General features: G+C 40.9%; 1 protein-coding gene across 2 annotated transcripts; it reads left to right on the plus strand.

The window, feature by feature from the left end:
* The first annotated feature begins 474 nt into the window (after positions 1-474).
* Positions 475-12,205, plus strand: C18H5orf15 (chromosome 18 C5orf15 homolog). 2 transcript variants are annotated; one of them, XM_029583695.1, is made up of 4 exons: positions 494-631; positions 2,774-2,823; positions 8,091-8,710; positions 9,635-12,205. In XM_029583695.1, exons 2-4 carry the CDS (start codon positions 2,811-2,813, stop codon positions 9,764-9,766), a joined length of 765 nt encoding a protein of 254 aa, XP_029439555.1. In that variant the 5' UTR covers positions 494-631; positions 2,774-2,810; the 3' UTR covers positions 9,767-12,205. The 2 variants fall into 2 exon arrangements, with proteins under 2 accessions (XP_029439554.1, XP_029439555.1); XM_029583694.1 differs by lacking the exon at positions 2,774-2,823 and having other exon boundaries at positions 475-631.
* Positions 12,206-13,134: the final 929 nt, after the last annotated feature.

Raw genomic sequence — 13,134 nt, forward strand, 5'->3', positions numbered from 1 at the left:
TATTTGCGGTAAGAGCAGTTTGTAAATTCACCCCCCCTCCCATCCCAGACCTATGTATGGAGAGTTCAGAATCTATTGCCAAATTATTCATAGATATAGTTTCTTCCCCCATTACTGCATTTTATTCTATACTTAAAGAACGAATGCACCTTTTCTCTTGGTTTCTTCACTCTTTAAACATCTTTCCCTGCCTTTACTCTAGATTCGCGTCTTACATTTAGCAGTGTTACCTGTACCAGGTTGTGATCAGGATTAGCAGCGCAGCCCCCTGCTTTATTACTTTCCATAATGCTAGGGGGCTGTGAAACTTTAGCAGAATGACCCCGCCACGTCACTTCAACAAGTTTCCCTCGAGACGGAGTGGGAAAAGCATCCCCCCCGCCCCCTGAGCACGGCTCCTCCAATCAGGGCGCCGCCCGCCGGGCCACGCCCCCGCCGGGCGAGCGCACGGTCACGCGCCCGGCCTTTTGACGCAGGGCCTGAGGCGCCCCGCCTCCCTTCAGTGTCATGGCCGCCCGAAAGAGGTCGCGCGGCGGGGCTGCGGGCTCCCACCTGCCGGCGCCCTTCACCCGGCCTCGCCTCGCCCTTCTGCTGCTCCTCGCCCTGCCCTTCGCGGCCGCTGCGGACGACGGTAAGCGGACTCCCTCTCCTTCCTCCATTCGGGGACCCCCGCGCTCTTCCGCTGCCGGCGGCAGGTTCCTCTCTCTTCCTCCCCCCCGCCCCCCGCGCGCGTCAGGGTCGCAACCTCCGGCTCCCGGCTCCGCGCTCGCTCAGCTCCCGGGCTTGGGGAGGCGGTGGGGCGGGCACAAAGGCTCCCGGGCGGACGGAGTGGTGGGGAACGCTTCCTCGGGGTGCACCGGCGGTCGGGGGGAGCCCCTGCTCCCCTCCCCGCTCCCCCCTCCGTGGGCAAGCGAGAAGCCAGGGCTGCCGCTTGATGGCAGGGACTTGGCCCATTTCTGCCCGGACTCCCTGCCGCAGGTCCACCCGGAGTCCGCTGATTCCCGAAAGCGAAGCCAGGAATGTATTACGTTGCTCTGATGATCAAGTAGCGCTGGGTTTTATTCGTTTGTTGATCTTTGCTTCCGCGCAGCTTCACTGCTTTAACGTAAAAGTGCCCGGGAGCAGTGATTTGGCTGCTTTGTGATCAGTTAGCGGTCGGGCCCTAATTTCACCGTTGCTTCTCAGTTTAATTAAAGCGGTGCACTTGCCTTTTTAGTCCACTAGAAAACGTGGAAACAAAGATCAGTAAACAAAACGGAAGACCTGACCTTCTGTATTGGGTTTCCTTTGTCGTGTCACTGCCTAAAACTAGTCAAATAGATTAGGATCAGCAAGGCAGGAAGAATTCTTATTTCAGGGATGTATTTTGTTTATTGACTTTAGATTTCCACACCTTTAGTGTTGGCAGTAAAAAGAGAGAGTGCGTTTGGTGGACTGCCTGTTCCCCCCCTCTAATCTGGTAAGGCAGGGCAGTAGAGCAGTTTTATTAATAATCTTATGAGTAACAGCTTTGATGCCTGCCTGCAGGGTCAAAACATCTAAATTCAACGCAGTTTAGAAATCCTCTGATCAAAAGTTCCCAGGGGTATAGAAAGAGAGAAAAAAAAATGTCCTTGTGAGATATTTACACTCTTTCTATTGCATGGCTCAGCTTTTCCTCTAATCATTTGTTTTCTAAATGCGTTGATAAGAGAGAGAAGCCCCAGGCTATTTAGGTCAAGGTTTTGGTACTGTTAGCAAGTAGATAATGTTTCTACATCTTCTGTGCAGTTTTCCAATTGGCACACGTTTGAATGCTATATAGTTAGGTACTCTGTGTATTTCTAGTAGCCGTGTTGGTCTTGTTGAAACTCGGAGGCTTTGTATGTAATTATATGCTTTAGTGACCAACAAAAAAAATGGCCAATGCCCATCAGCTTTGAGATCACATAGGTCGGCTCTGTAGAAATGAGGTAATGGGCATAAATGTAAAATAAAGTGCATTTCCTGTTATGTCCTGTAATAACAAACACACATATATGCCTCTTACTGTGCTGATGCTCTTATGTTAGCATGTTAAAGTAGCCGAACCAAAAACTGACTGGACTGAACACGAAGCTTTTGACGTTTAGTAAGTCCATTCTTGGGGAGGGGAGGTAAGAGTTTGGAAGAATGCATGCAAGTTATTTCTTTATTCTTCCCTGACTGTGGGCTTCTCATTATCTTCCACATGCTGTCTGCAGAGTCAAATTATTAGAATGGAATGCAATCTGGGGAATGATTCTTTGAAGAAATAATAATGATAGCACTTTTGTCATTAGTTATCTGTTTTCACTGTGTAGGAAGTGGGTGTAGGTATTTTACTTTTAAACCAGTTAACTGAGCAGGTAGCGTCTAAGTTTCAGCTCTGTGAGCTGTGCTGCCCCTTCAAATTGCCATGTAAAGCTGAATTACTAGGAAGAAGCATTAGAAAATTCAATTGGCAGTTTAAACAAAATTAAGCTTTTCCCAGTCCTTTTGCAGCCCACAATACAGGCCTCATATTAGTGCATATGACCTACAAACAACCGGTGTGAACTTCTGGAATGAGAAGAATAAAGATGCACACTTTAGTCCAAGAAAATCAGTAATTATTTATTTTGGTATTGTTAAAAAAAAAAAATCTAATTTTTTCCCTCAAATTTTCATCTCATTGTGTAATAGAAAAAGTTTACTTTTTCATATATAGTAAACAATACCACTGTAATTAGTTGACATAATTTAAGTTTAGTGCGCATGGAATTTGTCCCAACAGGGATTAACTGTGCTCTGCATCCAGGATCAGCAAACAGATGAAACAAAAACGTAAGTGTGCTCAAGCTAAACAAAGGTCTGTCTGTTAAACTCCTTAAAGGTCCTTGTGAAAGTGCTTCCCCCATGAATGCCTTAATTCAGGTTAACATCTGCATAGCGTTTTACTTGTATGTAGGGAATTTGTTGCATGTCTGATCCAAGTATTTCATTTCTATATATTGTGGAGTGCCAAAGTTTATAAACCAGTTTGCCATGAATTATCAGCAGTCGCACTGTTCCAAGCAAGCGGTTCTCACTGGCTTTTAATTTCATGGTGAAGTTTTCATCTTTTTGAGCAGTGCAGATTCTAAGTCCTTGGCACCTTGGAAGATACCCAACAGTTTATATATAAAACCTTAGGCACAGATTTACTTCCAAGGTCTCTCTTAATAGGCATACAGAGAAGCTTGTTTGTTTAATAATGTATTCTGTGCTGTAATGTTTGAGTACGAAGACTGAAACATTTTTGGTTTCCAGACTGCATGACATGACATCACTCACCACACCTATTAACCTCTGAATCCCAAGATTTTACAACAGATGATAAATGCCAGACCATTACAGACAGCAAAGTTGAGGTTCTGCATAAGTAAGATGAGATAACTGGGTTTGTAGTTTAGAGAGGGGGGGGGGGGGGGGTTCATGCCTCAGGCTGACATGGCAAAGTGAGAAAGCTCTTGATCTTTGAGACCCTCGGCAGGCCTGGTTTTCAGAATAGTCGGAATACGCACATTAACCTGTGCTGCTATATTAGGTCCTCTTCCCATTCGGTATGGCTATGCTGAAAACCAGGCAGGATTAAGGGATTTCAGGGCTCTGTTTTGGAACCACTTCTGTTGTAGAGAGGATTTGGGCTTCAGATGAGGAGAAGAGGTAGGCTCAGATAAATGCTTCTGGTAATACCATTCATTTCTATGGACTCGGGAAAACTAACAAGAGGAGCTAGGGAAAAAAAATATATAAAATATGAGGGTTTTTAAAGATTTGTCAGCAGTTCTCAAGTTTTTTTTTCTTTAGCAACCGAGTCAGCCCAGTATTTTTCTGCCTAATAATAATGGAATGTGCTTAAGATAACTTCATAGGTGTTTTATGTTCATGACCCACCTTTAAAATGGCTCGGCTATAGAAGATTAAGGAAGGAGATGCTTCCAAAAATTGAAGAGGTGTTTGTGGTAGCATCCTCTCCCCATACCTTCCTAAAAAACAGTAAACATGATTGGGTGTTCTGTCCTGTGGCATAAATAGGATTAATGAATGGAGCTGTGGTACAAAACCCTTTCCAACTTGAAAACTGAAATGTAGAATAGGGATGGCCATCCTTATCGTGATCTAGCAGAATCTGGTTCCTGCCCACTTTGACTTTTGGATTTCTGGCTGTGAATATCTTTGTAACTGTTCTGTGAAGCTGCGAGACAGATAAAGACAAGAGAAACATTGAGCAGGGTTTTCAGCATTTTAAATTGTTGATTTCATGAGTCTTTGCAGACAAAACAAGTTGATTGTTATGAGTTGGGATGCACGTTTGTTTTGTTGCTACTAATCTTGCAGTAGTGGCCCCACGACATCTAATAGTGCTATAGAAATGATCAAGAAGAGAGGGCAGCTGTTGATGGTCAGCGGGAAAACAACAAGACAATTATTTTGCAGCAGCTTGCAATTGTTTACTTTGAGAAATGTTTCTGTACAGTGGCTCCTGAGGAAGGTGGAGCAGGATATTAACTAAGTCAATATTGGAGAAAGAGGAGTTAAGCTATTTTAATCAAATCGCTTCCTTGTAAGTAAGGCGTTATGCACACATTTTCCATTCTTGGGGAAAAGCTTTAGAATAAATCATAATGCATTCCTAGTAATTGAGGTTTCACGTACTTCCTTAGTTCTAAGTAAACATTTTAGGATCAGGTATGCAAGTTGCCACTGAGGTGAATGGTCCTGCAGGGATTTGGGTGGCAGTGCTTTCGTACGGCCATGTAAAAGTAAAGTAGACCGGGGCACAAGCAGATCAGCTAAGGCCTATGACATGGATGGTTAATTTGAGTTTCAGATATCCCTTCCTTCCACTCCTGGGAGCAGCCCATTAAATTCTCCCTCTCCTCCTTGTTTTGATCAGTTTTCCCAGAATTTTGGAGAGTCTATTAGAACGAAAAAAAAGTAGAAAATCAGTAACACAAGTAAATACCATATGAGGAAAATCCTTCAGGGTGTGGCCCTCTGCAGATTTTCAAAATATTTACATTCAAGTTGCCTATATTTTTGTGAAGTTCATAACAGGCATTTTACAGAAAGTACATAGAGATCACAATTATGCGCAACTGAGATGCATTCTCTTTACCAAAATGGATTAGAGCAAGGAAATGTTTCTATGAATTCTATGTAGATTTTCTACAGTGGAGAGAGAATGTATTAACGTGAAACCCCCAAAGGCTGGACTAATTGGATTAAATGTCTTCTACCCCAGTGGTAGGTGTACCCCCTGTGGACTCTCTTCTGCTGCCCAGAAATAGCCAAGGACCTTCATGTTCTGCGATTCTGCCCATTGCAGAATCTGCTCGTATTCCTTTACAAAGCAATTGCATTAATTATTCAGCGAAAGAAAAGAGAGTGCCTCAAACATGTTCAAAATGCAAAGATTTCTCCTGCAGAAAAAAAACCCCCAAACCAAACCTTGGTTCACTTAGAGGCTGTCAGGCTAATCTAGCATTGATGCAGACATTGGGCAGTCAGGCTAATCATGACTCCTCTAATGCAAAACTCCCTTTGTCTTCTGTTAAAGAAGTGGAGACTGAGAGCATTAATGAGTCAAAGTGCCTGAAAGGAAAAATGATTTAAAATGAAGCATTGTTTAATGTGCAATGTGAACTTTTAAAGGCGGTTAGCTCAGAATGTCTGCTTTTAATGGGATTTGCATTGAAATGATATGCTAAGCAAAGGGTACCTAGCTAGCACCATATCAAGGATAATACAGAAAGACCATCTAATGAGGTTTGACATCATTACGTATAAACAAGCTAGCTGCAGTGTAGGGTTTTCAACAGCCAAAGGATATTTCTCTCCCATGCAGTGGGCGTACGGGCATATTTACACTGCAGAAATACAATAGAACGTACCTTTTTGGCAGCAGAATTCAATATGCTTTGCCTCAGAAGCTACACTCGAGCTGCAATGGTCTCCCATTCACCTTTTTCCCATTTCTGCAAGAAGCATTATTCAACACAGGTTTTCTCTCACCTGGCAGCTAAAGAAAGGGACCTGCGTGGTTGTGAATTAACCTTTGGATAATTCTTATGTTGGTTTGTTACAAGTTATCACTGCCTGGCACAGATTTCCCCGAAACCATTACAGCGACCAGAACTCTTTCGGGCCGATGCAGTACAGTGCGCCTCAGCCAAGCGCACTGGTGTTAACCCATAGTTGGGCGTGTGTCTACAGCCCCTTATTCAATAAGGGGATTTGTGCGTCCAAAAACGCGCGTCCAACCCCCCTACCCCCCGAAAAGCTAATAGCGCTCATCACGTGTAAATTCATGTTGATGAGGCTATCAGCTATTTCCTCCCGATGCCAAAAAAAAAAAAGTGCATCGGTACCAATTAGTCACGAACCCAATCAGTGAAAGAATGAATCATGCAAAATATAAAATAGATCTCACCAATCCAAAAAAGAACATTCCAGCAACGTAATTATAAAGTAACCATCATATAACTAGGGCTGCACTAATCTTTCCCACTAGTGTACTGAGAGTATAATCATCGGTCACATTGCTATAAGTTCTGTTCTTCTGAACGTTTTTTCAAGCAAATGTTTTTTTTTGCATGTAGAACAGGAAAGAAAATCAATCCTTTAATATTTGAAGAGCAACACATTTCCAACGTTGCAATTGTTTAGTTTTTCACTGAATACTTGTTGGATTAGTGAGATCTATTCTTTATTTATTTAAAAAAAAAAAAAAGTGCGCCAGCCGCGCATATTTTTACTCTCGGAAATTAATGGCCAGACCTGGAGCACTTAAGTTCTGAGGAACCCCCTAAAGTTGACAGGAAAGCCGTATTAAGTCGGAGGAACAGAAAAAAAAGGAGTAAAGTAAAAAAAAAAATTAAAAATTAAAAAAATAAATAAAATAAAGATGCTGGCAGTCAGGTTAGGGAAAGGGACGCTCAATTAACCAGCATCGGTTTTCCTAAGCCGTGGCTGTGCACAGGTTAGGAGAACGGACGCTCGTAAAATTGTGCGTCCGTTTTCCTAACCAGCTGACAGCCACCTCTCCTGGACACCCGCCCCCGTGGAGGCGCCAGGGGCGAGCAATTTCCCCTAGTGCTGCCTTTTTCCCGCCGTAGCCCATTTGCATTTTGCATCGGGTACCCTGGAGAGGTCGATCGGCGCGCGTTAGGAGAGCCGGGCGCTCAGTCGTGAGCGCCCATTTTCTGCGTGCCAATATTGCATCGTTCTGTTTGTGGTCAAGTGATACATGTTACAAAAATCCTTTCAAAATAAGGCCCGGGGTTCAGATTTTCTGTTTTGTTAAGTGCTGTGCTGTAAGTAATCTTTCAACAGAGAGAACAAAATATAACAATCAGCTAGTGGTGACCCAGTAGTTTATTATAAATGCCTTTATTGCCCTGTTGTAGAAAAAATCAGTTTTTTGGTGTAGACAAGATGAGATTGTTCTTAGATTTATGTAGACAAAATAGTGATAGTTTGTGTCTGAGCAAGCCTGAAAAATCTGTCCTCCACGTTCCCCTGACATGTCAAGGTATTGAGAGAAAGTGATGAGGGGAAACGAGAAATGTTGAAAGGTGATATGGATAAACGTGTATTGAAACTTTTTAGAAGCAATGCGGCAAGTATATGGCTCACCTAAATTTGTATTTTTGTTGTTCTCATTTTTAATACATCTGTGTGAAGGGTAGGAGAGGCACAGTTTTTTTTTTCATTATTAGGTACCTCTTGAGGTACTTTATTTATTTTTTTCTAGCTTGTGGAAACTGATAACACAAGACACATTTTGCTATTCTAACATGCCTGCACCAAAAATATTTTTATGCAGCGCCTCTAAAATACTTGGTTGCAGAGACATTAGTGGCTTATTGCAGGATTAAACACACTAGCTTTTTTATTACCTGGAAATATAAAAAGGCATAAAACGGTAAAGAACGTTGTGTCTCACATCGTTCAGTAGAATGGTACCAGATGGAAAAATGACCGGCCGTGAATACAGATGTTTTGGGGTTGTTGGGGTTTCTTGGCATCAACTGTGCCGTCAATACAAATTTTGTTTTCTTCTGCAGGCAACGTAATACTGTCTCCATCTACAGCAAAACAAAATAACTTTTCAGAAGGCAGTAATTTGACTACGCCGCAGCAGACGTCCAATGAACGGCATACGCAGATTACAGGCCCGCTTGCTAATGACACTATGAAGGAAACGACAAAAGCGGCTCCTTCGAGCCTAGTTAACACCGCCTCTTCTGCGGTGACGAGCCCTCCTTCCAAAGGAGCAGATTCTGTCACTTCCCCTGTTGCCCGCACCATGACGCTCGGTGCTAATTCAGAAGCCACTGCGGATAATTCTGAAGACCTTACAATTGAAGAAGGTCTTCTACCAGACCAACTCAACGGTTCAGTGGCCACATCCAAGGAGACGACAGAGCCAGAGGAGTATAGCGATATGAATTACGAATTCATAAGCAATAACCAGCATCGTTCAGATGCGGATGATGAAGCCTTGCCAGCCGATGACGAAGAGTCTGATGACATGAACAGTTACGACGACGACAAGGATTTTGATGCCAAAATAAAGGAGCAGCTGTCTCCCAGCCCAGAGGAAGACGGCCATTTTTTTTTCCATCTTCTTGCTCTAGCTTTCCTGGTAGCTGTTATTTACATTACATACCACAATAAGAAAAAGGTGGGTTTAAGTATTTTGTTTCTTATTTAACGCAACAAGTGTTAACTCTTATTTTCTTTTCCCACGATGTTCTTTAAAAGTGGATTTATTTACAGTGCTTTATCTATGATAACCTTTTATTCTTGTAAGCTGTAAAAGTACTGCATTCTTTTTGTAGCAGATAACCATGGTTTGAAAGATAATTTGGTAAGCTGTTTTTTTTTAACGCATAAAGGGTGAAACCACTTTAGGATGTTGAGTGGAAAACGTGGGTTATTCTGATCAGCTTCCTTCCGAGAAACCTGTTTTAATTTATCTTGAGAAGAAAATTGGTTGAAATACATGTGAAAAAACTATGGCGGAAAAAAAAAATGTAATGGTTGCATGGGTTGTGCGAGTCTAAATAGTTGTGCTGCCGATGACATTAGAGTGAGGATCTCCTAACGTCTGGAATCAGGGAGCGGTGCTTGAGAGCTCAGATACCTAGTCGTCACGTCCAGAGGAAGCAGAGAGAGGGGAAAAATCCTGGAAGAAAACGCTTTTTAAAATAAATTTACAGTAAATGAATGTAATCCACTTTGAAGTGCCAAAAAGCAGAATATAAATCAAACTACTAAGTAAATATCTGAGAACTGCTCATAGGTTTTCAGCTGGTGCCAGCTTGTTCTCGTGCACCTGCAATGCTGGAAATGTTCGTGAATTTTACTGGAGATTTATTTATTTTTTCTGATTTTTTTTTATCTGTTCCAATGCTAATGGCATGGAAGGGAAACGCTGGGGACATGGAAAAGCTGCCCAATGTATGCTCTGTAGCTTTCAATACCGCAGACAGAACGAGAGAGAGAGCATGTCATGAGAAGGGCTTCACACCTGCTCCTGGCTGTTAAGCTTGCTTGTGTCGCATTGCGTCTGACTCTAAAATGCTGGGTTTTTTACTGTTTCTAGATCTTCCTCTTGGTTCAGAGGAGAAGATGGCGAGATGGTCTTTGCTCTAAGACAGTGGGATACCAACGCTTGGATCAGAATGTGAATGAAGCCATGCCTTCGCTGAAGATTACCAATGATTATGTCTTTTAAATGTACTGCAGTGCCATCTCAAATGATCGGTTATGTGTTTTGTCTGATTTTTATGCAATAAATATAATGAATGTATTTGTAGCATTTTAAATTGGAGATTTTTTTTAAATCTCAGTGATTTGCCATAAAATCTTTAAGGTGAGGGGCCTTTTATATATATATTTTTCTTAATTACTTTAAGTTGTTGAAGAATAAATAATAAACTTTGAGATGTGCTTCCACATTATTTGGTAATAGCATTTGCAAAGAGCTTCTAATTGGACATCTTTGTAATGCCAGTGCAGGTCTCTACCATTTTAAGTTGACTCTCCTCTTGCTGACATACCCTGGTGCTAATCATTTACATGGTTAATCCCATTATTTTACCCAACCTGACTACAAGTAATGTAGTGCATACAATTCTCAGCAAAATGCTATTTGGTTTAGCAGCAAATTCTCATTGTTCTCAGTAGGCTGCTGATTATCATGGCAAACGTCCTACAGACATGCCTTACAAGCCTGTGCTGTTCATAGCATGTAGTTTGGAAGCTAAATTTTATTTATATGTATGTTATGGTATAGATTTAGCCAAGGACATGTTAGGTACCTGGAAGTTAATGCCTAGAATCTGGTCAACAGAAAAATGAATACCTGGTAAATAGCGTGAAATACTTGAATCAAACAAAGTGAAGAATATTCCACTATATATATATATATATATATAGGCTATGCAAGATTTATATAAATGTAAGAACTATGTCAGATATCTTTTACAGCTTGTGGCTTACATAAAGCCTTTTAGAGCGCCGGGCTTTTCTAATCATAGGGTCTCATTCTTATATGTATAGTTCAAAATGCCCTTAGCAGGGCTATTGTATGCACTTATCTTTGGAGTGGATTTTTCACAATGCAGTACTTCTTGATACTTCTGACACTGCAATGTTTCGGAGTAACTTTTACTCCTTCCTCAGGGAGCTCTAATTTGGAAACTGCAGAGGATCAATCTGAGCAGCAAAAAATAAAATGCAAAGCCTTTTAGAACAGCGTCAAGCTTGAAATAACTATGGCTGGAGTTGGTATGAGAGAACACTTGCCTATTTAAGAAAAGTGCGGTCAGGTTGTTAACCGGTTGACATCACTGAATGAAAAAGTACAACATTATTTTATATAGAAGTACTGTTTGGACCACACCAAAGGACTTTTTCACAGTTTGACGTGTTCTTGTCTTTTATGTCACAGCACATTCAGTGATGTCAGCCCGTTAACAACCTGATCCTCTGCTGTTTCCAATTTAGAGCTCCCTGAGGAAGGAGTAAAAGTTACTCCGAAACATTGCAGTGTCGGAAATATCAAGAAGTACTGCATTGTGAAAAATCCATTCCAAAGATAAGTGCATACAATAGCCCTGCTTAAGGGAATTTTGAACTATACATATAGGAACGAGACCCTATGATTAGAAAAGCCCAGCGCTCTAAAAGGCTTTTTATGTAAGCCACAAGCTGTAAAGGGCATTGTATGACGGTCATTGTTATTACATTTATATAAATCTTGCATAGAATCTACTCATCTAGTCAAAGCATCGGGCGTGAATTAACAGCGTATTTATCCGTTTGAGACTTGCCTTGAACTCGCTGACCTGTGTCAGAAGGCTGGCCCCCAAAAGAAAAGCAGCCTGGGTTTACTCTTGATTTTAGGCAATGTAGGTTGCTTCTCCCCAAACCCGATTTTTATGTTTGAAAACTTTCTAACCTTTTAGTCTTTCAGCGTTTGGCAGGAGTTAGGCAAATTGTCCAGAGAGAGACTTAAGAGAGCAGATTGTATATCATTTAATACATTAAGGCCTTCCGATTGAGCTCTTGATTGCTAGTTGGGTCTTAACTATTTGTATGTATAAATAAAAATTATTTTGAAGATTTGGGTTTTCATTAAAGATTATTTTAGTGGCATTTAAATTAAAAATAATGCCTTAATGGAACAGAATAGCACAATCTGACATATCAATGTGAGTTAGTTTCTATTTTGCAAATTCCTTTGCTACTTTTTAATGTTTTGTGTATTTCTTTGTGTACAAGCTCTTAAAAACAGTTTGCTTTCAGTATATGTTTTCTGCTTTATGAAAGATAAATATTCAGAATTGCGCACATTATGTAAATGGTGAACTGGACCTGCAGTGAATGACTTGATACTGAAGTATTATAATCATTTTTGAGAAATAATCAAAATTGTAATTTAACCTGTCCAGCATGGGAAGTGTTTAATATTAATGTCTGAAACCCGCCAGCTAGTTGGTCCTGTTTTTCTGGATAGTCGCAGCATTTCGTTTCCTGTGGATATAATCACAAGTTTAAGCATAATTGAAACACCAGAAGAGCTGTAGTTTTTATCACAATTGAAGTTGTATTTCGGTTAATATTTTGAGAGGTTTTTTAAAATAAATGGCTGAAAGTCTTAAGTTTCTGCTACGGTTGCAAGTGTCATTTTTTTTTTTTTCTTTTTAAAGAGTTAACTTTTATTGCTCTTGGAAGGTTGCGGATTGAAGTCCTTATGCGTTTTGTGCAGTGACGCTATATAAGCTTTCCTACCCTGCCCTGTGAAAATACCTCAGCCCTTTTCTGTAAAGATAGAGCAGGTAATTGCCAGATTGGCTTAAATACATGATGACCCACCTGTTTGGGCCAATACAAAATTTAAAACATTTGCCCACCCTAATCTGATGTTGCTGTGTCTGCCACCACCGAGCCCTCACGGGTTGCTGCTGGGCTTGGGTGCCGCCGCCTCCTTGCTGAGCCAGGTCACAAATTGACCAATGCAGTAAATCTCCATCCTTGTGCATCCTTGTGCAAACTTTCTGTTTCTATACTATTTGGCACCAATAGGGGGATTTATTTATTTATTTAACTTTTATATACCGATGTTCCTGTATAGAATACATATCGCACCAGTTTACATAAGAACTGAACTGTCGCCTTGGGGCGAGTACAAAGAGCATGAGATACAAAAAAAAAAAAAAAATAGCATAGTATGATCAAGACCTAGGGCTTATACATGACTTATACATGACTTAAAACGTGGCTATTCATGAAAGCATTTCCTGAACTAAACTGAACCTATTCCATTATCAACCAGTCGCCCAGACTTTGCCTTAATCATGGTAATTAACATCCCTACCTCATAAGGGCAATTCATCAATGCTATAAGCACATTGACTGGCATATATGTTCTTTCTATTTAAACCCCTGCTTCTTTTCTCCGATCCAAGTTATTTTATTCCCTTGTTTTATTGTAACTGCATTCCTTAGCCTTCTCTTGTTTTATGTTTTTTTTTTACTACTATTATTATTTATTACTAAATGTTATTTTTTGACTTTGTTCCCTATCTACTTGTTAAT

Source organism: Rhinatrema bivittatum, chromosome 18 (assembly GCF_901001135.1).
Source record: "Rhinatrema bivittatum chromosome 18, aRhiBiv1.1, whole genome shotgun sequence".
NCBI classification, from domain to species: domain Eukaryota; kingdom Metazoa; phylum Chordata; class Amphibia; order Gymnophiona; family Rhinatrematidae; genus Rhinatrema; species Rhinatrema bivittatum.